Source organism: Lepidochelys kempii, chromosome 3 (genome assembly GCF_965140265.1).
Source record: "Lepidochelys kempii isolate rLepKem1 chromosome 3, rLepKem1.hap2, whole genome shotgun sequence".
Lineage (NCBI taxonomy): Eukaryota > Metazoa > Chordata > Testudines > Cheloniidae > Lepidochelys > Lepidochelys kempii.
In genome coordinates this window covers 40,602,544-40,628,882 of record NC_133258.1, presented here as the reverse complement: position 1 = coordinate 40,628,882, position 26,339 = coordinate 40,602,544, and the positions used below count along the sequence as shown (strand labels likewise).

The 26,339-nt window shown below is 41.9% G+C and overlaps 3 protein-coding genes across 13 annotated transcripts in view; all 3 read right to left on the bottom strand.

Moving 5' to 3' along the window:
• The window catches only part of MYOM2 (myomesin 2), a 174,925-nt gene extending 167,761 nt beyond the window's left edge, over positions 1-7,164 (bottom strand). The window contains exon 1 of the mRNA XM_073336199.1: positions 7,086-7,164. The gene's annotated coding sequence lies outside the window, so the exon portion shown is untranslated. The remainder of the gene's footprint in view (positions 1-7,085) is intronic.
• Positions 1-8,168, bottom strand: part of KBTBD11 (kelch repeat and BTB domain containing 11) — a 29,508-nt gene extending 21,340 nt beyond the window's left edge. The window contains exon 1 of one of the 3 annotated variants that reach the window (XM_073336204.1): positions 8,120-8,168. The gene's annotated coding sequence lies outside the window, so the exon portion shown is untranslated. Of the gene's footprint in view, positions 1-6,795; positions 6,875-7,085; positions 7,175-8,119 lie in introns of those variants that run through there. The other 2 variants (XM_073336200.1, XM_073336201.1) reach the window with 2 other exon arrangements.
• Positions 8,169-22,390: 14,222 nt separating this feature from the next.
• Positions 22,391-26,339, bottom strand: part of ARHGEF10 (Rho guanine nucleotide exchange factor 10) — a 182,391-nt gene continuing 178,442 nt past the window's right edge. For all 9 annotated transcript variants that reach the window (XM_073336205.1, XM_073336212.1, XM_073336211.1 and 6 more), the window contains one exon: positions 22,391-26,199. In XM_073336205.1, coding sequence (XP_073192306.1) covers positions 25,685-26,199 — 515 coding nt within the window. In that variant the 3' untranslated portion in view covers positions 22,391-25,684. The remainder of the gene's footprint in view (positions 26,200-26,339) is intronic.

Here is a 26,339-nt window from a genome sequence, read left to right as displayed (position 1 = left end):
CTGCCAGTGGCTCTTTGCAGCACACGATATTAAAACACTGTGTGATTTAATTATTGATCAGTCTAAGTTATTAACCCTTCAGGATGCTTCTACTATGTTATTAACCAATTGCAGTTGATAAAATAATAAATATATGAATTCATACTACTGTCACTCTTTTGGGTAATGTTGATCACTAATTTGGCTCTCAAACCACTGAGGTCTGAGTAACACTATATTAAACAAACAAAAAATATACAGGAAAAGTCAATTTTTTTTAAAAAGACATAAATGGGAAATACTATATATATAATTCCTTAATGTACAAACCTAAATTAAACTAATAATTTGCTTCTGACACAGCACTTCAATTACATTCCCAACAGCCATAAATGTCTTACTGATCAGGGGATTGGGGAGGTCTGTTATTTTTGTAATTCTTTAATGTTCGAGACACGGCTGGGTCATTTGCTTTGTTTGGATTTTTCTTTCTGCTGACTTTGCAGCATTGTGCTTTTCCAAAATGCTCTTCACTTTCCTTTGGCTGAACCCACAGGTGGTAAAAACAACAACGTGCCTAATGTGTATGCAACTTTTAAGAAAAATTAGTGCCAGAGCAGCTTAACAGTTTATTGTTCTTGCCCACTGCACTCCCCAGCTGCAGGGAGTGTCTTCTGAAGACACTGGGCCAGATCCAAAGCTGCAGTAAATTGGCATCACTCCATTGACTTCAGGGGAGTTATGCTGATTTACACCAGCTGAGGGTCTGGCCCATGACATCTTGCGCAAGGATGGGGAAAAAAAATCACATTTGTTGACCTCAGAACAGCAACACACGGTGAAGTCAGAGGCAGTCTGGTGGCCAAATTCAAGGGTGTCTGAGAAACCTGCAGGCTGTCAGCTCTGTTCTCAACAGGAGATGGGACTGTATTCAACAGCAACTATATAAGTGAGATTTAACAAAATATGAGCCTAGTCCATCTGGGTAACACAACTGCAGAAGTGGGGAAAAAACATCATAAACACTGTATTGAAATCGATGTTGTTTACATTACAGTGAAAGTTTACCACATACTAAGAAGACAGTCGTAGGCTGGGCTGAGGTGGAAAATTGAGTCTTCCATGAAAATGCTAATATTTACAGGGTCTGATCCTGTGAGTACTTGGGCCCAGATCCTCAAAGGTATTTAAGCACCTAGAGTTAGATACAAAACACCTTTGAGGAGCTGGGCCTTGATGAGGATTATTCCCACTGACTTTAATGGGAATTCCATATGCTGGATATAAATGGTCAAGAAAAGGGTATTTTGTCTATATTACCTTTATTTTTCTTTAAAAATGATTTTAATCCCTGTTTAGATTATGATTTACTGCTACTTATTTAACTGCTGGCCTGATTAAAAAAATACACTCAATTTTCATGCAAGGGGCCAGATTGACAGTACCAAAGACCCATGAATATATAGATTTAAAGGTCAGAAGAGACCACTGTGATCATCTAATCTGATCCCTGCATGACACAGGCCATAGAATTTCACTCCGTACTTCCTATATCAAGCCAGTCACTCCTGGATGAACTAACCGAAAAAGTTCTCTCTTTATCTAGTGGTGTACAGGCCATCTCTCTTGATTCCTAGCTGAACTAATGAACTTTCTGTCAAGTCTAGTCCAGGGGTTATCAAGAGGCAGCATTGTCTAGTGGCTAAAGTACTAGACAGTGACTCAGGAAACATGGGTTCTATTCCTGGCTCTGGCCTGCCTGGTGACCTTGGGCTTCCCCTCTTTCTGCCTCAGTTTCCCCAGCTGTAAAAATGGAGATAATGACACTGACCTCCATTGTAAAGCACTTTGACATCTACTGATGAAGTGCCATGTAAGAGCTAACTGCTGTTAAGATTCATCATCATGGCGATCTTGTATTCAATATATTTTCAAGGGATCGAATGTCAATCAGAGCTACCCTGGAATTGTCCCTGGTTTGGACCCAAACACACATCAAACTTATACATAGACTGTGGGTACATAGCAGTCACTCCCCTTTCCCACTCGATCACTTCCTTAAAGCAGTGGAAGTTATGGCTTTCAGACAGTCCCCTCTGAGAGGTAGTCTGACTTTGGTAGAATATCCCAAATGACTTGTGTATCTAGTGAGTTTCCATAACACCCTAGTGAAGAATTCACCGTGGAATTAAAGCAGTGGTTCTTAGCCAGGGAGACACATACCCCTGGGGGTACACAGAAGTCTTCCAGGGGGTACATGAACTCATCTAGATATTTGCCTAGTTTTACAACAGGCTACATAAAAAGCACTAGCAAAGTTGGCACAAACTAAAATTTCATACAGACGACTTGTTTTATATTGTTCTATTTACTATACGCTGAAATTAAGTAGAATATTTATATTCCAATTGATTTATTTTACAACTATATGGTAAAAATGAGAAAGTCTGCCATTTTTCAGTAATACTGTGCTGGGACACTTTTGTATCTGATTTTGTAAGCAAGTTGTTTTTAAGTGAGGTGAAACTTGGGGGTAGCAAGACACATCAGACTCCTAAAAGGGGTACAGTAGTCTGTAAAGGTTGAGAGCCACTGGATCAAAGTGTGAACATTCTGGTATGTTTGAAACAAATTGTGACTTTGAGTGATTGAGAGCTATTGTTGAAAATAGTTATACTGCTTCATGCTCTCTTAATGCCAAAGAGTTGGTCCTCAGTTTTTAGTATCCTCCCTATTAATAATACAGATCACAAAAAGAGGAATAGTTTAGCTCCAATGGTTAATCCTTGTTGTTCCATTGTGTGTGGGGGGGGGGGGGGGCACAATGGGAGGAAGACAACTCTCAAGGTAATTTATTGAGCAACTTCGTTTCAGACCTTCGCTAGAATTGCTTGTCTGAGAAGGCTGATATCCTGAATGGTTCAAGAGCCCATCAGGTTCCAGAAGTTTTACCTATTTCATGGATACAAATGCAAAGTCCAGCAATCAGCTAGATGATTGGATTTGAGACACTCCCTGGAGGATTTGGTGACCAGAAACCAATAAACAGATTAAACTAATCTGAAAATACATAGCTTTGTATTTTTAAAATAATATTTATAATGTCCTTTGTGGCTAATTACCATGTGTGAGTCAACATAACAGAATAGAAATTGCTTGTATAAAATATGTGTGTATATATGAGGGGAAGTTGCATGTTTCTTTGTGAAAGGCTTGACAGGTGCTGTCCCTTTGCCTAAAACTACTAGCTTGTGGAATGTCACACCGCAAAAACTAACACACAACTGTCCTTTTGTTTCTTGCAGAGGCAAAATTTGTAACTCTACAGCAGTTTTTTGCTGTTTGTGCAGTATTGATTATGTGCTTTGTACTGATGGACAGTAGATATATGTTATAAACTTAATTGTGATCATTAGCGTCTGATAATTTAGAATATATAATGTATAACGTTATGTGTATGTTGCATAAGATATTTGGACAACACTTTTCGACAATAATTGTTTGGTTATTTCCATATTATACTGGCCCCATCCTGTAGTCCTTACAAAGGCAAAATTAGCCATAATATCCAAGGACCATTCCTGAGAAAGAACTGCAGGATCATCCATTATGTCTACAAAAAAATTACTAAGGATCCAATCCTGCAAAGATAAACACATGTATAACTTTGCACACATGCATAGTCCTATTAATTTCAATAGGACTGAACTACTCACACATGTAAAGTTACACATTTGCTTATGCCTTTGCAGGATTGGGGCATAAAAAGTCCATTTTGAATTGGTCATTCACAATGAGACATCTGGTACATACGAAAATGCTTAATTGTAATCCCATTTATGGGAAAGAGAGCTTTATGTACATGTGACACAACTAGGCCAACAGTGAAACTTTGCCTCTTGCTATTGTCTCTTTAAATTAAGCACTAGAACCAAATTCTGCTTTCAGATATGCATCTGTCAATGGGAATTGTGCAAGGGCACAAGTTGCCTTATATGTAGCAGATTTTCTTCAATTTAAGTTATTAAAAACATTTGTACATCTTTTTCATGCACCTTAAAGTGACAGAAAGCAGGATTTACATTTCTAATGTTGGCCTCTTGTGCCAAGCTAAATGCTGGTCTTGTCATTACACTATTTGTAAGTCATTTTTGAACTGGGATTTTGATTTTCTGTTTCTAACTATCAGATCCCAGGAAAAAAGGCACGGTGGACTGTGAAAATAATTATTTTTCAAAAAAGAGAACTAGGGATGTTTGTTCTCTGACAAGAACAAATTGTGAGAAAATTTGATGCAGGGAACCCTAAACATGGGTGTTGATGGCACTATTTAAAAAAAAAAAAAAGACATAGAAACTGTGATGTTCCAATATGGCTAATCAGACTAAATAAAATGAAAAATTAGCTGATATTTTTAAATGAAAATTTCCATGGATCTAGGTATATAAATTTCTGTTCATTGAAAAGAAATAGCTTCCTTGACTGCACTGCTGCAGAATCTCCATAGGCATAAATGGCATCAGTTTCTGATTCAATATCATAAGAAAAAAATTTGCTTGATGGTGCTCTACATGAAAAAAAAAAAAAAGCTACTGACTTCTATGGGAGTAGACTGGCCCCAGTCTTGGCCTCTTACCCAAATTCTTAGGAGCCAGCTACCACTAATGAAATGCCCTATTGCAAAAGACAAGCCTGGGACCTTAAATTCATAACTTTTGTTAGACACTAAATATCATGGATTCAATAAAGACACTGGACTTAAGGCTCATTACAATGATCTATAACCCACTAACCCTCTTCTGTCCTCTGACTGCAGAAGTGTTATCTGCCCACTTCACCTTGAATGGTCTCTTACATGTTAACTCTTTATGCTAAACAATCTGTTCCCCCTTGGATTTAGCTGAGATGCTCTCAGTACCTTTCCCAGACCTGAAGTAGAGCTCTGTGTAAGTCTGAAATCTTGTCTCTCTCACCAACAGAAGTTGGCCCAACAAAAGATTAACTCACCCACCTTGTTTCTGAATGCAACAGGACCATTTAGAATGTTAGATACTCTACTGAGCATGCTCAGCAGCTTTCATAGATTTGGGTTCTCTACTTTAACTGGATCCCTCTCTCTGTAAACCGAGGACAGTTCTAAACACTATAATCTTACCTTATTATAGGGATTGTTAAAGGCTTTCATTAAATATGCCTGCCAAATACTTGGGACCTAATGTTTATGCAAGTTTTAAATCTATCTACATTAAAAGCTTAAAAGGTTTTGGGTTGTAGAAAAAATGGCTATTTTTATTTGAAGAACAGGAGTCCTTGTGGCATCTTAGAGACTAACAAATTTATTTGAGCATAAGCTTTCGTTAGTCTCTAAGGTGCCACAAGGACTCCTGTTCTTTTTGCGGAGACAGACTAACACGGCTGCTGCTCTGAAACCTATTTTTATTTGGTTTTTGTTGTTGTTTTTATATGGGAAAGTCATGTGAATAATAAACTTGCAGAAGAAAAGGGTTTGTTAAAGGAACCCATCTTTTCACAATGCCAAGACCCAGTTCCACCACCCGTACCCATTAACTCACGAGTGTAACCATTGCCTTCAGTAGCACTATTCACAGTAGGAACATTTACTTACATCAGAGAGGGCTGGCAAGATGGGGTTCCAATACCTTTTTTCTTATGAGGGCTTCCTATCATAGGACACCATTAGTATTGGACAGCTGGAGGGCCCCATTGACATGCATTAGGATTTCCTAATTAAAGAATGAATAAATGCTATCTGAGAAGGCAAGGGAAGAATTGGAAGAATTTTACTGGCAGGAAGAGGGATATATTGGCCACCTAAACCATGGAATAAATATGTCTTAATAAATGCCAATGAAGATTTTCTTACAGTAAATATTTCATTTATTTCTTTTGGGACATTGTCAATTTGTGAAATAGCAAGAGTCCTTTAGCTTTGTAGACAGATGAGACAGAGAAAAGGATATATACATTGATCTGTATTCCTGCCTTTGCATGCCACTGTGGAAAAGCCCTACTGAATTAAGTTACAATCATAACCTTTCTGTAGTTTTAAAGACTCCTAATATTAGTTTAATTTATAATTTAAATAAAGTGTATTGCTTTTTGTTCTGTTCTATATGTTTTTAAGAGTAAAATTTAGAAAACCCAATTGGTTTCAACTCTATTAAATTCTGTAGAATTCTTCCTGAGGCGTTACCTGCCATGATGTTAAGTAACATGTGTACGCATACCGAAGGCTTGTACCATTCATGTGATTTTCAGTAGGTTGGGCAACTGTTCAGTAAAAATGAATGAGGGAATCTACTATTATGCTGCTGTTAAACAGGCTTAAACATGACCGTAAAGGTGCTGAGTCATTCAGATTTCTAATAGGTCAGCAGGAGTAAAGGCAAAAAGGAAAAGGGGGGGGGGGGGGGAGGGTCGGATCTTAATGTGGCTTACTACGGGAGAGCCGGAGAAGAGACAAGAAAATATGCCTCTCCATATGGGAGCATGCTCAGTGCTGCTGCGGCCGTGCTATACAGGGTAGGCAGTGAACTGGATTAATCAGGATTGACAGAAGAGAAAAGCATGATTAAAACGGACAGAGTTCCAAATCTCCATTAATAAACACACTTAGCTTGTTGTCGGGTGCTTTAAAAAAAAAAACAAATTTAGGAACAAAGTCACAAGGTTGTCTCTCAATTAACTGTTGCGTTGTGATGGATTTTTTTTTAAATAAAAAGTCTCAGAGGATCCTGCACAGCAGACATAGAGGACATGCCTTTAATTCCCACTCCGTGAACAGTTTGCTCCTACCTGAGATCCTTAGAGCAAGTGCCCCATCAACACTTCGCGGGGAATTAAGTTCTCCATCCAGCCTCAAGAAATCCGCTGGACTGGGGGGGGGCAGAGAACCAGGGCCGCCGAGAAGCTGCCAAACCCAGCCCCAGGGGGCTGCATTTCCGTTCCTGAGGACAACCAGTAGGTTTGACTCGCCAGCAAGGGCCGCTTGGGCTCTCCACCTGAACGGGGCAGCTGCCATGGCCTGGGGATGGGACGCCTTTGCGTGGCGGGGCTGTGCAACACAGGGCTAGCCAAGCGCTTACCTCCGGGCAGCGGGGAGAGTGTCACGTTAGCGCCTCGGCTCTCCGGGAAGGTTGGTTCCGCGTGTCCAGTGCCTTGGCGGGGGTGGGGAACTGGGGGGGGGGGGGGCTGCCTCGACCCGGTCCCAGCTGCAGCAGCGGATCTGGTCAGGTTCAGCGGCGGGACAAGGCGCTTCCTGCGGCCCTGCGCCAGTCAGTCCCAACCGCACCTCCACCTCGCCTCGCTTCAGTGAGCCAGACAACGGCGCGGGCCGGCCGAGTGCCAGGCCGTGGCAGGAGGCATCCCTGCGCCCTCCCTGCGGTGTCCTGCTCCGGCCGCGGCGGGGGGCGGGGGGGGTCGAATTTGCAAGCGCCCGGGGGATAGACACGGCAGCCGGCTCTCCGCTGCGCTCCCCGCGCTCTGGAGCTAGCCGCCGGCAGGGCCGGGAGCGGATCGGTGGGTGAGGTGCCGCTGCCGCTCCGGCCCCGTGTGCACGCACCGCGGATCTGCACGTCTCCGCCCGGCTGGGGCTGCCTGTGCGCGCGCGGCTCTGCCCGAGTGCGGGAGTGTGTGTGTGGCGTGTGTGGTGTGTGTGTGTGTGTGGTGTGCGCGCGCGGGGCGGGAGCGCCGGGGTGCGGGGCGCGCCGTGCAAATGGCTACACGGCCACCCGCCGGCGTGATCGCCCCGTTCGCGGGAGGGTCAGAGGTTTGGATTCAAAAGGGGCTGGGGAGTCCTTTGTGTGAGCCCACCTACACGCCCCGTGCACACACAAAGAGCGGCGCTCGGGGCCCCGCGCTGCAGCCCTCCGCTTCGGCCTCTTTATCTTCTTGATGCGCCTTTGTTCGGCTGCCCGGCTGGACAGGTCTGCTTTCCTAGGGGAGCGATTAGGCGTTTGCTTACATTTCCAGTGTCCCCTCCCGCTAAATCATGGCTCATTCATCTTCAGTGGCCTATAACCCCGGCATTGTGGCTAATCTGCACTTAACATCTAATGGTTACAAGTGACCCCCGCCCTGCACCTATTTGTTCTCATTAGTGGTCAGAAAACAAACGAACCTGTTGCTGCAGAGTGGAGGGATTCAAGTGTCAACCGCTCTTTCGGTATGTAACCTTAATGGGGGCTGAGCATCAGATCAGGCCGGCAAAGTGCAGCTGCAATGCAGTGGCTTGTCAGCAGCAGCTGGACACCCTCGTGGTCCAGTGGTAGGGTTCCCATGCATTTCTCAAACGACTGTATTATCCTCAGTTTCCTCCTGGTGCCAGGATGCTGATCCTGGAAGTGTTGAGGGACCTTCCTTCATGGCCAAGTTGTGCTTCCAGCTGCATTCATCCAAAAGACAGCTTCGGTCAACCTAACTGTTAGCATCTACACTAACGCAGCATCTAGGCAGCTCCCACCGATGTCACTTGCCCACTACACCGGCTTAACTCCACCTCTGTGAGAGGAGTAGTGCTTAGGTCGATGTAGTTAGTTAGCTCAACACAGTGTGATGGTAGACTGTGTTGCTAAGCCCTGGTCTACACTAGGACTTTAGGTCAAATTTAGCAGCATTAAATCGATGTAAACTTGCACCCGTCCACACGATGAAGCCCTTTTTTTCAACTTAAAGGGCTCTTAAAATCGATTTCCTTACTCCACCCCGGACAAGTGGATTAGCGCTTAAATTGGCCTTGCCGGGTCGAATTTGGGGTACTGTGGACACAATTTGGTGGTGTTGGCCTCCGGGAGCTATCCCAGAGTGCTCCATTGTGACCGCTCTGGACAGTACTCTCAACTCAGATGCACTGGCCAGGTAGACAGGAAAAGAACTGCGAACTTCTGAATCTCATTTCCGGAGACTGCAGGAACTGTGGGATAGCTACCCACAGTACAACACTCCGGAAGTCGACTCCTGCCTCGGTACTATGGAAGCACTCCGCCGAGTTAATGCACTTAGAGCATTTTCTGTGGGGACACACACATTCGAATATGTAAAAACGATTTCTAAAAAACCGCCTTCTATAAATTCAACCTAATTTCGTAGTGTAGACATACCCTTACAGTGAGTGTTGCTACCTTTCAGAAGTTGTCCCACAATGCCCCACCCTGACAGTGCTCCTAGTGGGGGTGCACACCATCAACACAAGGAGCATAGCGTGGACTTGCAAAAGCAATTTCATTACGGTGGTGGCTGTACATTGACATAATTTAGGCTGACTTAATTTTGTAGTGTAGACTTGCTCTTACAGGAGTTGTATGGATCCTCCAGTATTCATACAAATACACTGTTATGGATCCTCAAATTTCCCCAACTATATTACCCTGAAGTGTAAAAAATAAAATTTTATACAGGCAACCTGTCCTGCGAACTTCCCTTAAAACTTTAGATTAGATATTCAGTACACAAATACTTGCAAAACTTCTTCTGAAAGACATGTAAGTGATCTCCCATTTATCTGAAAGTGACCTAGTCAAAGAGAAGGTAAGTTGGGGTGATGAGAGAATTAACAAAGGGCCTAATACATTTACATAGCTTCTAGCACAAGTGGATGATGCAGTCTATGAAAGATGATGTTTGAGATTACATGACACAACAGATAATTTTGTGAATAAAATACAGGATTTAGCTCTCTGAATATATCAATGGGGAGAGAAAATGGCTTCCTGAAACCAAAATGCAAAATGGATTCTCCACATGCCCCTGTTTAGTCACCTCCATTTTTCATTTATTTTAATGTCAACATTTATATAACATATCCTGACCTGTATGTTATATAAAAATAGGAGGAAACACCCTTTGGGTGCATTGGTGGTGTCTACGAGCCCAAGGTGTCTACAGCATTGGAGAAATGTCTTAAATTTGTGCCAGATGGTGTCCCTAGATCTACCCACTCCCAGGCTGGTAGGGAGGACAGCCACTTCTGTGGTACCATTCCCCCCTTTCTACAAAAAACAAATACGAAAGACTTCAACCCAGATCTTTTAGGCTACTCCGACTTACGCCAGCTGAGAATGTATTTACTTAAGAGTTTGGCAAAAGCCTGGTGGTTTTGATTTTGCTCTGATTTGGATCTGGGTCCAATTTTATCCAAGTCTCCAAAGTTGAAACTAGTAATCAGGGCTTCAGATCTGGCTCATCTCTAACTTTTTCCTGTTTCCTACTAAAATCCAATTAGACATCCAATTAGACATTGAGGCTCAGCCTCCTCCCAATGAAGTCAGTGTTACTTACATAGATGGCACCCTACTGCAAGGGCTAACATGACTCCTATCAAGACAGTGCACAGTGCTACACACATGACTACAATGATTTTGTTTTCAGAAACCTGCTGATCCATGAATGATGTCTAGATATTTTAGAATAATACCAATATCATCGTGTATCCTGCTGGCTTTCTCTCTTATTACTTTTGTTTCTCACCCACTCAGCTCCAAAAGCGACACTACCCTGGTTTGTCTGTTTCTTCCACAACTGCCTATGATGCTGTTCCTTTCCACTGGAAGGCCCTTCAGGAGCTGATTTTCAAAGCTACTATATTCCCCTCTCTTAAATCCCTCCTGGAGACTCACTTCCTCCATTCTATCTATTGATATAATTTTTTAGCTCCATCATGCTGTATCATGGTGGCTTAGTAGCAATATCCTCTTAGTCATGTTGCCCCATCTTCCCTACCTCTCCACTACCCACTGTCTTTTACAACCTTTATTGTGTCATGTCTGATATTAGGCCGTAGTCCAGAAAAGCACTTACATGTATGTATGACTTTAAGCCCTTGAAATCAATGGCACTGCTCCTGTTCGTGTTTAAAGTTATGCATGTACTTAAGTGCTTTGCTGGACTGGAACATTACTAGTAGGCAGGGATCTTACCATTCATCTGTACTAGGAGACACCAAGCACACTTTTCAATGCCACTAAAATAAATAATAATATGCCATGGAAAGTCCCCTGCAATAATTTAATATAATAGGATGTGGAGATGGTTAGAGTTTTGAGCCAAATTCTTCATGTTCTGGTTTTTGTCTAATCCAGATCCTTTACATTATTTAAGTGTTGCAATTTATTCCCAGCTCACTGAAAGATGCTTCCATATAACATAAACAGATGCATAAAAGCCTGCCAAAAATAATTCTTGTCACTTGACGTCATGAACTAATCTCCTTCCTGATATTGTTCAGTGGTGTATATCTCACGTTCAGACTGAAACCCAATAACTAATGCAAAAACTCAGACACTTGGGAGTTATTTTCTTTTTTATAAACCTTACCCCACTTTTCATATATGGTGTGTTGCCTTCCCTCAATATATATGTTTGACTCCCCTTCCCACTAAGAGTTATGTGACTGTACCAACCAGATCACATATGATCCATCTGGCTCATGCTTGTTACATGATGATTTTTAAGCAATGCTGTGTTCACTGAGCTTCTCTTCACGTACAACAGTTACACCATGTTCCAGTGTGTCACTGTGCACATAGGTCTTAGCTACGATTCTCACAGACTTAAGAGGTGCATAGACTTTGTGCTGCCCCTCTGTACAGGGGAGAATGTCACCCTATGTAAATTCGGTAACAGGTCCCAGTTCTGCCTTGTGGAAGGTTACCTCAGAGGGAAAGGCTGACCCACTAACCAACCTTTTCTTTTCAATAGAACTGCGGGTGATGTTGGAGACCTTGGGCACCAGTGGATGGGCACACTTCCAGGATCAGCATCCTTGCACCAGAAGGAAACCGAGGATAATACAGTAGATTGATAAATGTATTGGAAGCCTACCAATGAGGCCATGAGGGTTTCCAGCTGCTGCATTGCAGCTGCACTTTTCCAACATGATATTAGCACCAATTAAGGTTATTTGCCAAAACAGCGGTTGATATTTCAGTCATTCCACCCTGCAGCAATACGTTTGTTTGTTTCTTTATTTTTGACCACTACACTGCATATAAGGGTTGCCAAGTATCACACAGTTCATATGACACACATGCATGTAATAGCTCTGTCATGTCATCATGTAGCCCAGCTGGGGTAGGTCAAGCATTCAGTGGGGCTGCAGGAATGACTTGAAACTGCTGGCCACCTGGAACTACTTTGGGGACTGCTGGATCTGCATAGGGAAGGAGCAATCAGACAGCAGCCATAAAGGCAAGCAGAAGAGGAGGCAGCAGTGGTGATAGAGACAGTCGGTTAGGAGCCAAGTACTAGCTTTTGTCTCCCGCAGAAGTCCCCCACCCTGCTTCCCTCCAGACACCCAGTACCCGCACCCTCTAGCACCTATTGATCCCAGCCATAGGCACTGACTCCGTGGGTGCTCTGGGGCTGGAACACCCACAGAAAAAGAATAGTGGATGCTCAGCACTCACCAGTGGGCCCCACCAATCTGCTCCTACCCTCCCCCCCAGCACCTCCTGCCCACCACTGATCAGCTGTTCAGCAGCAGGCAGGAAGCGCTGGGGGAGGGGAAGAGCGGGGGCAGGAAGAGGCAGAGGAGGGCGGTGTGCACTCGGGGGAGGGGGCAGAATGGGATGGGAAGAGGCGGGGCAGGGGCAGAGTGGGTGCAGGAAGAGGAGGGTGAGGGCAGAGCGGGGATGGGTAGAGGTGGGGCAGGGGTGGGTCTTGGGGGAAGCGGTGGGGTGGGGGCCGGGCCTGGGGTGAAGCGGGGGTCCAGCACCCCCGGGGAAATCAGAAAGTTGGTGTCTGTGGTCCCAGACACACTACCAAGCACTCACTCATCTACCCTGACACCCTCCAGCATGCATCCAGGCTCCATAGCTGCCAAGTTTCATACAGTTTCATGCCTATGTCTACTGCTGCTTGTATTGACCATAAGCTGATATTTATGCTCATGTCACACATGGAGCAGTGCAAAATTTGGTGCCTGTGCATGAGGATCATATGCAGGTGAACCAAGTAACTTTGGGCCCAGTTCTGCAAGGTACTTGGTGAGTAACTTGGAATCTTAAACTCCCACATAGCATCTCCCAGAGGTACCCAGTCCCAGATGCTCATAAGTATTTACGCAACCTAACTCCTGTTGACATTACTGCGAGTTACATACCTAAATATTTGTGAGGATCTGGGCCTCTGTACATAGCCAGATCAAGCCCTGAAAAATAAATGAATGAATACAATGGGCTCAGAAAACCCTTAGTATCAGAACATGTCCCTAGTATAAAGACACATTTCAGGTGAGAAATGGAAGAAAATGTATCCGCCTTGTGGTGCTTTCTCAGAGCATCCGGAACTGTAAGTCACCTTGTTAACCCCTTGGCCTCAGGGAGAGAGAGGTTTGCTGCTGCTAAACGGTGTGTCGGAGAGACAGTGCTCACGCCAGCCTGTTAGCTCAGCTGAGGATGCATGCTTTAATATATTGCACTGCGAGGAATTCATAGTAAACCCAAGAATGAGTTTATTAATAAAGAACAGAGATTCAAGTGATACGAAGCAAGGATAATAGAAACAGAAATAAAAAAAAAGTACAACACATATCCTAGTGACTAAAACTTAACAGGCTACAATCCTTGTCTAAGGCAGTTTCTCATCAAAAGCCTCCACTCAGCCTCATAAGCCCCCTGTGCCAGGATCCATCTTAATAGGTATTATCTCCTCTATTTGTGAGGTGAAATGTGTTTCCTAGGAGATACAAGCTCTATAACACCTATATAACAAACGGGCAAGAGAATTCATACAAAGCTGCTGCTAAGCACAATTGTTAGCTGGTGTATCTAAATATTAGACATTTACCCCTTATCAGACAGACTTACAGCAGTTGTAGGCTGCTCTTTGGTATTTCAGGTACCTAAATGTACAACCTACATTAACATATCAGCATTTTGACCCTCTTCATGCTTCATAATTCTGGAACTGACAGAGGTGAATCAAACACATTTTCCTTGTACATACATATAGGAGTAGGCGCAGGATAATGGTGACAAGATTTGACAATGCTGGCCTCTGAAGTGTCTGCTCCACTGCCAGGAGCCAAAGTGAAGTTAAAATAAACAATTCCTTCTTCTTTCTTTTCTTCTTCCAATTTGAAAGCTGTAGACCCTTGTCTGAAAAGCTCCAAGATGTTCTAACACAACACCATCCAGGGTTTGCCATGCTTTTTTCCATTACTGAGCATCACAAGTGTAATGTTGCCAGACACAAAGAATCGGCTTGTTCTATTTCTGTTGCACAGCTAAATTAAAATCTTAAATCTCTTTGCAAAATTTATACATCTTCTAGATCATATAGGTAAGTGACGTGGTTATATTTTCAGAAGTCTACACTTCATACCCACCTCAGCTGATCTGCTTTTTAGCCTTCTGGTTTACTGAATTTCATGCAGCCATGTGACAGACCTAAATTAGCAGAATGAAAAGACAAGGGCAAGTGTTGTGTGTACAAGCGTTAGCATCTTGTGACAGATCTAGCTCCAGCAGATGGAGGGGAAATGTAGCTCAAGAAAGACTTTTTCCAATGTTGGGTTTCATATTTTTTGTGAAACCGAAACCATAGAATGCTAGAGACGTGGACATTAATATTGATTTAAGAAAAACATGCATGACATGAGACTGGAACGCCATGTTGGGTTATATAACTACCACCCCTCCTTAACCTAAAAAATAAAACAGGTAGACCATATTTTAATTAATACAGTTATAACCTTTGAGATATAAATTGCCAGGCGAAAGACAAGTGGAGGGTATTATTTTCTACAGTTGACTGAATCAGGTAAAATACATCTCAAACCTGCCAGCTTTTATTTTCAAATCATTCCAAAGCTTATTTAAAAAATTAAAAATAACCACCTGCCCTCCTTTCTTCCTCTTCCCTACTTTTCAATATGAAATTATCCATCCAAGATTCCTCCCCCATCATAACTGTCCCTGGAATCCTTTTTCTACTCATTTCTTCTACAAAAATCCATAACTATAATTTCCTTCTCCAAGAAAACCAACCTGGTTGTGAATATATATAAGTTAATTGTCTAATGAAACTTCCTCTTCATGAATAGCTTGGTAGATAATCACCAAGGGCCAGACTGAGAGATCCTTACTCAGACTCATTTCAGTGGCAGCAACCATGGTGTAAATTGCTCTTCATTGGAATTAAGGGTTTCAGAATCTGCCCCCAAGAGTGTTAATGGCAAAGTTGTTGCACATACCAGTCTTGGTCAGTCCTTGATGAGGAATCATCCTCAATGGTACACACAAGCCTGTGCAAAAGTCTTTTTGGAAAGAAAACATGAAAAAAAATTACCTTAAAAAGGCATCTGAGTTGGATTGTAAGGACTGTTCTGTGACCTGCAGTGCAGGCAAAAAAATGGGAACAGTGGGAATCAATGGTAAGGCCTTTTACAACTACCACTGGGAGGTTTGGATCTGTGGGTCAGTGTGCATTCACCCCAGGTGTACTGACATTTAAGATGGCTCGGATACTCGAGGTGCAAAGGCATAGACTCCTAGAGTCAGGATCTGCAGTGACAGTTCTCTGAAAGACAGAGTGTAAGTTAGTTAACCTTATAACTAAGTTGTATCTTGAGAAGGATTTAAAGACTTAGGGTCAGATTTTAAAAGGTATTTATGCACTTAAAGATGCAGACCCAAATGGGAATTAGGCACCTAGGCATGTTTGAAAATCCCAAGAGGTGTTTAGTAGTCTAAATACCTTAAAATTCTGGCCTCCCTAATGAGTTATCTCACAATTCTCTTCACCTCAAAGGTTTGAATTTACCTTAATGTCTTCTTCCTCATCTTTAGGGCTAGCAGATGTATTAAGAAAGCTCATGATTACCTCTGGGATATCAGAGGCCACATTCCATAGGAGTATAGGCCTGCAGCTCTGCAATCGAGGCACCTTTTGCTGGAGGAAAGGGTTCTCTTTATATATACCTTTTGAAGGTCATGCCACATATGCCTAAGCTCCTTTACAGAGCAGCTCATGGAGTCTGGCCAAGGCACTTAACAGTGCCTCAGGTTTAGTCATAGATTCCAAGGCCAGAAGGGACCACTGTGATCATCTAGTCTGACCTCCTGTATAACGCGGGCAATGGGACTTCCCCAAAACAATTCCAAGAACATAGCTTCTAGAAAAACACCCAGTCTTGGTTTTAAAATTGATGGAGAATTGACCACATCATAAAAGCGATGGAGAATTGACCACAACCCTTGGTAAATTATTCCTCACTGTCAAAAATGTACGCATTTCCAGTCTGAATTTGTTTTGCTTCAGCTTCTAGCCATTGGGTCGTATATATCTTTGTCAGTTAGATTGAAGAGTCCATTATCAATCATTTTTTCCCCATGTAGGTACTTGTAGACTGATCAAATCACTCCATAACCTTCTCTTTGTTAAGTTAAATAGATTGAGCTCCTTGAGTCTATAACTACAAAGCATGTTTTATAATCCTTTAATCATTCTCCTGGTGCTTCTCTGAATCCTGTCAAATTTATCAACATCCTTCTTGAATTGTGGATACCAAAATTCAACACAACATTTCAGCAGTGGTCACACCAGTGCCAACACATAGATAAAATAACCTCTCTGCTCTTACTCAAGATTCCCCTGCATATGTATTCAACCCTTTTGGCCATGATGTTGAACTAGGAGCTCATGTTCATCTGATTATCCACCATGACCCTCAAATCTTTTTCAGAGTCACTGCTTTCCAGGATAGAGTCCCCCATTCTATAAGTATTGCCTACATTCTCTGTTCCTAAATAGGTACATTTAACTGTATTAAAATGCATATTGTTCACTTGAACCTAGTTTATCAAGCAATCCAGATCACTCTGAATCAATGACCTGTCCTCCTCATTATTTACCCACTCCCCAATTTTTGTGTCATCTGCAAACTTTACCATTGATAATTTTATGTTTTCTTCCAGATCATTGTTAAAATGTTAACTAGCACAGGGCCAAGAAATGATCTCTGCAGAATCCCACTAGAAACAACCATTCAATGATGATTCCCCATTTACAATTACATTTTAAGATTTATCAGTTAGCCAACTTTTAATCCATATAATGTGTGTCATGTTAATTTTATATTGTTCTAGATTTTTAATCAAAATGTCATGTGGCACCAAGTCAAATGCCTTACAAAAGTCCAAGTATTATTGCAAAAGCCTTACAAAAGTCCAGCATTATTACCTTTAACAACCAAACTTGTAAACTCATCAAAAAATATATCAGGTTAGTTTGTCAAGAGCTATTTTCCATACATCCATGTTGATATGTATTTATTATATTATCCTCCTTTAATTCTTTATTAACAAGTTCCATATCAGCCGCTTCATTATCTTGCCTGGGATCAACATCAGGCCTATAATTAACCAGGTCACCCCATTTACCTTTTTAAAATATTGGCACAGCACTAGCTTTTTTCCAGTCTTCTGGAGCTTCCCCAGTGTTCCAAGAATTATTGAAAATCAACAGTCTAATGAGGTCTGGCCAGCACTTTTCAAACTCTTGGATGCAAGTTATCCAGACTTGCTGATTTAAAAATGTTTAACTTTATTAGTTGCTGTTGAACAGTATCCTGAGATACTAGTGCAGTGGAAAGTCACATCACATCATCTTTTCCCTCCAAATACACAAATATTTATTGAACACATATACCTTTTTCTGCATTATTAATGATAATTCTACAATTTTTATTTAGTAATGGACCAATGCCATTGTTAGGATTTTTGGTTTGTTTGTTTGTTCCTAATATACTTAAAAATGCTTACTTATTGTCCTTAACTCTGCTGGTCAGAGAGATTTCTCCATATGTTCCTTTACTTCCCTTATCAATGTTCTACAATTCCTAACTTCTGATTTATATTCATTATTATCAACTTCCCCTTTCTTCCATTTGTTATGGTGGTGTTTTTTGTTGTTGTTGTTGTTTTTTTAATAGATGCCATCACTTCCTCTTTAAACAAGGTCATTTTTTAAACCACTGTGGCTTTCTTTCTGGATTGTGGCTTTTAGGGCATATGAGACAGGGCTGCATCCAACTCCTGTCTCTTTTCTAGCCTCAGACCCCTCAGAGACCGTCTCCTTCTCAAACACCTTGTGTAATTTATTTATAGTGTTCTCCCCACCACCTTTACAATCTTGTGCTGCTCAGTATTTACAATAGCATACACTTTCTATCTCTCTCTGCCAAGGATGGGGGAGACAGCCCATATCTTCTCTCTGAGAAATCTTTCCTGGTTCTGGCTCTGACTCACAAAAGCCTGCCTCCTCCAAGCACATCTTCCCTGCGCCTTTCAGCTTTCTGGGGTAATAGATTTGTTAGCTTTGTATCTCTTCAGTCTATCTGCTAAAAAAACAAAAAAATTCCTCTTGTTATCGGTGACATTACCTCATGGCACAAGGTAGAGAATTCCTTGAGAAAGAGGTAATGCAATGAAATTATTTGTGTAATTGATTAGCATACTAGTTTAAAATGAAGAATAAAGATAACTTTTTTTTTTAATTAAAAAAAAAAATCTTTCGTCTATCTCCAATCTATCAGTCAGGCACAGCATTGCCCCTCCGGTTAACTCTGGGCTGATTTAATTGGTGGTCCAGTGATCAGACTGCTGGTACAGCTGCTGTTGCCCAGCAGCCTATCACAGCGTCTAATAAAATGTTCTTTAAAAACTCCCAGTTATTACTCACATTTTTCGGATTAAATTCTTCCTCTCAGGTGTTTTGGCTCATAATTGTTTTCAGTTTTGTGAAATTGGCCCTTTTAAAGCACCAAGTATATATATTACTGGTCTGGACTTGACTGTATTTTCATATTATAAATGTGATCAAGCCATAATCACTTGTACCTAAATGATCATTAACTTTTAGTTCTGTGATCAGTTCCTTTTTATCTGTCAAGACAAGAGCTAATATCGAATTCCCCTGTGTTGTATGCAACTTTTTGAGCTAGGAATTCATCATATATAATATTTAGAAAGTCCAGGGATGTTTTAGTAACAGCAGCAAGAGGTCTCCAGCGTAGGTCCTCCAAATTGACGTCCCCCATGATCACAGAGCTTTTCCCCCCTACACTTTATAGATAGGTCAACCTGTTCCCTAGTGTGATTTGGTGGTTTGTAGTAGACACCAACACCCTATCTTGTGCTTTATCTGTTAGCATATTGACCCATATGATTTCAAGATAATTTCCTTCTTAGCTATCAGTGATTCGGAAACAGGTAATGGCGTTTTTGACGGCATTTGACGTTTTTGAGAGAGAGAGAGCCACTCCCCCTCCTCTTTTGCCCACTCAATCCTTTCTAAATAGGTTGCAACCATTAATTTTAACATTCTAAGCTTGGGAATCATCCCACTAGGTTTCAGTAATACCAACTAGAGTGAATTTATGCTCAGAAATGAACAATTCCAATCCCTCTTGGATTTTGTGTGTGTGTGCGTCCACCTTGTTGATTTCGAAACAGAGTCAGTTATTAAGACTTCAGATGCCTAGTCAGTACTGAGATGCCTTAATCTGAGGCCTGAGTTTCATTGCCATCATTACAGTATTTTGATTTTCTCCTCCTGTTGGGTACCAACAACACTAGCTAGCTAGCTTCCAAGGGACAAGACAAGAAGTGAAAGGAGGATATTGCTGGCAGAGGCAGTTCTCTGGTTGCTAAGCATGCCTTTGAAGAAAATGCTATATTCAGCAAGTGTAAATAAGAGGGAGCAGAAGAAACTGAAGCCACCTGAAGATCTCAAGCTAGTTCTCTCGCATCAAATAGCGGACAAACTGATCACAGATACGTGTTTCACATTTGAGGGAGGCAGGATTAACCAATACAGCTGCTGAAAACTCCTAAACCTGGATGATGAAGTGACTTAATGCTAGCATTTTGTGCTATGGCATAAGATGCCCGGGTTCCTCAGACCCTAGGTGATGTACACTATCTTAAGCTCCTATCAACAGTCAGGTCGAGTTTTAGAAACAGAATCTACATGATCCCTGGGAAGGTGAGGTACTTTTACAGCCATGTAGGCAGCTTGGTCTAGAGGGCTAATCATGGACCCGGGAGTCAGGCCTGGGTTTTAATCTGCATTCACTGTCTGACACACTGTGTAGCTTTGGGTAAGTAATTTAAGCTCTTGGTAACTCGGGTTCTTCATCTCCATATAAACACTGAATCAATTCCACAGACAAAGTCACGTGCTGCAATTCAAACTAATTCTTGTACAGCATTTGAATTAACTGTCCGTTTCAAACCTATGTGTACTTTGCATACACCCAAATACACTTTGCTCACAGTAGTGTGTTCGTTTAAGAAAAGAAAACCAGATTGGAAGGGAAGAAAGGAACAATGGTCTTGTGAATAGGGCTCAGAAGATGTGGTTCAATTTTGTGCTCTGCTACAGATTTCTTATGTGACCATGGGCAAATCTCTTATTCTTTCTGTGTCTCTGTGCCCCATCTACAATGCGTTTACAACTGTAGATATATTATATATGGGGCACTGAGACAAAGATAGAATAAGGGACTTGCCCACGGTCACATATGTCTACAGCTGTAAACTCTTAGGAACAGAGTCTGTCTCCTGCTATGTGTATTTATGGTGCACAGCACTACTGGGTCCTGATTTTGTTTGGGGTCTATTGTTTCTACTGTAACAATAGCAATGATAGGAAAATGTACACAGAAAACTATCAGTGATACCTACAGCCCTTGGAGAGAGAGGAGGGAAAAGCAAGTAAGAAAAAAGCTCAGCACTGTCACAACTGCAAAGAGAATAGTATAACAATAATGAAAAGATAAGCTTTAGTTATAATTCATTGTGGCAAAGAATCAATAGCTCATCGTAGTATTATTTATTATTTGTTCATGATAGTGCACATAAAGACAAAAGGGACTAAGTCTCTTAGGCTCAGTCCCAGGTACCACAAAGTTATGCATGCTAGATGCAAGCCTCATGGCTGAATCTAAATACTATAATCATGAACAGGGCCAGATGAACTCTCCTGTGGATCCGGGGGTGATTATATTTTGTGGGGCCCCTACAAGTCCTTTTCCTAATTTAAAACAAAACTATCACAATTATGGCATCGAGGCTATTAACGCTATACTAAACTTGCCTTTTAATTAACATAAAGCCATTCTGTGGTTACATTTCAGTCTTAAAGCATGTAGAATATAGTTAAGTTAATTCAAAATAGCCTACTTCTTAACTTAGAACAGCTGTTATATTAGTTTCTTTCTGGGAGGGAGTTTGGGTGCAGGAGGGGACTCCAGGCTAGGGTAGAGTGTTGGGGTGCAGGGGAGGGTGAGGGATGCAGGCTCTGGGAGGGAGTTTGGTGCAGGAATGGATTCTGACCTGGGGCAGGGGGTTGGGGTGCAGGGTCTGGGAAGGAGTTTGGGTGCAGGAGGAGATTCTGACCTGGGGCAGGGGGTTGGGGTGCAGGAGCGGGGTGCGAGGTTCAGGCTCTGGCTGGGAGGTGCTTACCACAGGCGGCTCCCAGCCAGCGGCTCAGCAGGGCTCAGGCAGGCTGCCTGCATGCCATGGCCCCACGTCGCTCACAAAAGTGGCCAGCTGCTGGCACATCTCTGCACGCCCCTGTGGTGAGGGGGACGTGTCTCTATGCGCTGCCCGTGCCCGCAAGTGCTGCCCCCAAAGTTCCCATTGGCTGGTTCCCTGCCAATGGGGAAGCTGTGGGGACGGTGCTGGGGCGGGAGCAGCACATGGAGCCGCCTCTCCCACCCCACCAGGGGCTGCAGAGACATGCCAGCAGCTGGCCGCTTCCAGGAGCAGCATGGAGCCACAGCATGCAGGCAGCCTGCCTGATCCCTGCTGAGCTGGGGCCCCCCTTAGCCTGAGCCCCCTAAAGCCCCCTTAACCTGCTGCAGCCCCTAAAGCCCGTGCGTTAATCCAGCCCTGATCATGAACTCTTCTATTTACCATTTAGGGCTGATTAACTGCAATAGAATTATCAGGCAGCCTCTGAAAACTCATTTCCTGTGTTAACATGAATTGACTCCCTCCCCATGCTCATTTCCCTCATTAATGGATTTCACTTTTTATGCTCTGTCACAAATGCTCTACAGACTTGGACATTTTATTCCATGGGGACAGTGTGGTGGAAATTTTACTGTGGATCAGCATTAGGGTCCAGACACACTGTGCCAAGTTTTGAAAGCCCACGGGGCCTTCAGTATCTGGCATCCAGAGAAAATGTATTTGGTGGGGACTAGATTCCTAGAGCTGGAATAAATTCAAAAATATATCTCTTTGGTCTCTTAGGTATATGTTCTACTTTCCCCTTCATATATCCATTTGAAAAGAATGCACATTCTTCTTGATGTATATTTCTGTACACCACAAATTGTAGCCCTCAGGTTTTCCATTGGTAAAATGATTAACAAAGAAATATATTTTTGAAGTTTAATTTTTTTTATTCACAGTTTTTTTTGTAATTAAACATTTTGCTGAGTTTACTTTGGACATAAATACACAGTTATGGCTCACATTAGAACATAGATATTATTTGTTAAAAACATAACATGTAATGTATTGTAGTGATTACACTATTTCCCCTTTCCTCTTAAGTTTTTTCCATATCTTAAAGTGACATTAGATGCCAAATCTGACCTACCTAGCAACACAGTCAAATGTATCTATTAAGTTTTCTTATTGACTGTAAAAGTACCTTTGGCTTGCATTTGGTGTTAATGTAATACAAGTTAGCAGTATATCACAAAGCACTTTGGACATACAGTTTGGTCACTGGCTAGAACTTTGATGTATAGTTTTATAACATGCTGTAAAGCTTCTCTCTGCCTCATAGCCTAGTAATACTTAAATAGTGCTTAGTTGCAAAAAGTTATAATTAAAGAAAGATAAATCATGGGCCCAGTCCTGTTACTATTGAAGTCAGGAGCAAAACTCCCATTGACTTTCATAGGAGCATGACTGTGCTGTGTCTCTATTGTTCATAAACAAAAGAAAAGTATATTTTGGCTAGAATATAAGGGGGTTGTCTCCTAAAATGTTAAAATATATAGTTGTGTAGTTGTGCTGGCGGATCCTGCAAATCTTCCATGCATGGAATTCCAGTTCAACATGGCGGGGGCTTGTGGACTCAGCCCACTGTTACCAATAATAAAGAGCTGTGTAACAGTGGGTGCAATCCTTCATGCCATGCATGCTTGGCAATGGAATTCCAAATATGGACACCAGGAAGAATCAGAACTGGTTTCTTCTCTTTGAGGAGAAGCAGAAGGACAAGGGTTACACATAGTTTATGAATAAAAGCCTGTCAACATATGTTTTTTATCCTGAAGTTAAATTTTAATCACAATTTAATACTTTAATAAAATAAGCAAGGGACAACACCCAACTGAAAGAATCAGATACCCTGGCGATGGGCATGGAATAAGAATTTAGGCCCTCACCCAGCATCAGATTTGCACAGGTGGATCATTATGCTTGTGGAGAATTCCACTGAAGTCAGTGGGATTCTGCGCTGGCACAAGGGTCTGCCCACACAGATCTAACTGGTGAGATTAAGCAGTTTATATCAGAGGTGATGGACGTCATTTGAAATATGTGAAAACCTTTTTTTCCAAGCTGGAATAAAAATAGTCCCGAAGTATATGTACTTTATTTAGGTAATCAAAACCCTATGTTGTGTACTTGATTCTAGCCAATGCAAACATTTGGCATTTATTCTGCTTTAGGAAATGTTTTGCTCATATTTTATGCTTACATTCTGCTGATGGTCATGCACTGTAGAGTTTACTACATCCAAATGAAGCTTGATAGGCATAGATTTACATGGCCTCTTATGTTTTCTAGAACTCAGACTATCCCCTAGTTAGGGCCCAGTTCCGGAAAGCATCCATATTCAAGATAAACATGCTTCAGTACAGTCCTTTTCTGAATTGGAGGCTTTGTTTCATTGTCACACCCAATGAGGTGGCTACGCCCTCCCTTAAAGTAATTTGACCTATAGCACCCTAAATTCTAATAAAATTCCCACTGCACTCTAACTTAATGAGGCAACATAGAATTCTACTTGTTAAATGAGAATATATGGCCAGGTTCTCTTTTGCAATTTGGCCCCTTACCACTATCGGAGTGGCATAAACTGGCTGGAAAATGCCTGGATCTTTCCAGTTGAGAATTCCCCCAGAATAGTTCTCTTCCACGCTGGCCCTGGACATGGAAGTGGGTGAGACAGGATATGCCAGAAGGGTGGACGGGCAGGTGGCCAAAGATCCAGACATTCTCAGCTGGTGGACAGTCCCTTGGGGTTAGTTACCAGCTGATGTAGTCTAGAGAAGCCCCCAGCTAATCCATTTGAACCCTCCCTGCCCTGTGACCATCAGCAAAGACTGGGTGCAGCAGAGAATCTGACTCTGTCTTTACAGTACGGCATTCATTTTAGGAAAAGAAGCTATTCATCTGAAATTCTGGCAGGCTTAGGAGGGGTGACTACTGCTGAGAGATCGCCATGTCCCTGCTGCTTGCAGATGAGAACTAGAACGCCCTTCTATGTACCGACATTACGTAGTGGATTTTAGCCTGTAGTCATGCCTAAAGTGCACATTCATTGATTTCAGATGAATGCCTGCATTAGTATGTGCGCTTCCTGTAGATATTGATAGATTCAGATGAATTTAGGCTCAGTATTAATTCCCTGCATTACTCACTGTGTAACCATGTACCGCTTCATGTTTTAATTGCTTCACTGCCATCACAGAATGCAAATTAATGTATTGTTAAAAATGGCATTTTTAACATACCCTAGATGCTAGAAGTACACCCCATTGCCAGAAACAGAATGCACGGCCAGTACTGGCACCAAGAAGTTAACCAGAATGCACATCTGTTTTGTATCTTCAACCTGTAGTGTATTTTCTGTTTGTTCCAAATCATCATGTGCAAGGACCTCCACTAAAGAGTAAAGGTAAACAACACAGATAGATATCACATCTTCCAGTGCTGTTAACACACTTTTTCCCCCCATCAACATTCTTTTTTAATAATATTGAGCATTAGAAATTAACAACGTATTTTTTGCTTTGAAAGATACAAAACAATTAGCCCATCTGACTGTTAAGTTTTTTGGTCGAAGCCATATACTTTCTTGTGGAATTATATTATATAGTGATTACGGAATTAACCTGTTACCCTTTATTAGTATATTTATTGCTCAAAATATTTGCTACTTTGTTAAAATGTACAGTACATGCAAGAATCACTTTTGAAAAAAGTGCTGACTTAAGAAAGCAAAAAACAGCATGTGAAATGGTATATCTTCCCTGCCTCTCCTAAGTGCTACAGATCATAATAATGACAGATATAAACTTGAATATAAATAAAGTAGAGATTCTAAAACCATTTAAAAGGGTCTGATATATCCCCAATATTTTAACTAGCAGAGCCCTCAGCAGCAGCTAAATATTTTCAATATTGTAATAAGGTAGGATGTTCTAAATAGGTTAGGAATCTATCCTGCAGCCCTTACCCAAGTGATCAATCCCATTGAATTAAACAGGACTGCTCATATGAATAATGGCTGCAGGGTTTGGTCCTTGGCATTCACTGTAGTAAGATTACATCAGAAATCCCGTTAAAAGACAAACCATCGTAACAAATTTAGAGTTTAGGAATGAAATCGAATGACTTTGTAAAAAGTCACCATTTAACATGGTTTTAGTCACTTAGATGTTTAATAGCGGAATCTGCCAAACCATCACAGAAGATACCAGTTCATCCTGTCGCTGCGGCTTGGACTTCTTGTTCACCCTTCTATGTCCTTGTCCTCCAGAGATGACTAATACTGAACTTGCTTTCGTTTTCCTGGATCGCTGCCTTTTATTTTTGAGTGAGATGTTTTGATCCTTCAAGAGCTCATAAATGGTGCTGTCCTCCGGCCTACGTTCTAGGGAATTTGATCCATGAGACAATGTTAGGGACCCAGAAGATGAAGACATGTCACTTCTTTGTGCAATGGATCCTACTGAACCGCCTAGCCACACTGCAGTGTCCTGAGTGTTACTTAGGGAAGAGCTTGGTCTGTCATTGTGCAAGACATTTTTCTGGTCATCTTCTTTAGATTCGGAGTTAGGAGGCAGGCTGTTTCTGGACTTGCTTTTGTTTTTCTTGTTTACAGCTGTGACCATTACGAGGAATTTGACTGGGCCATTATGTGCATGATAGGATACCATTCCCCTTCCTGAAGCCAAAGGAAAAAGAAAAGATTATGTAATATTAATCTCACTCATTTTGGATCACTGTTTTACACCTCAACTACCTCATTCTCACAACAAATCATTTCAGTTAGACTTGCATAACCCTGTCAAAAGAAACACAGCA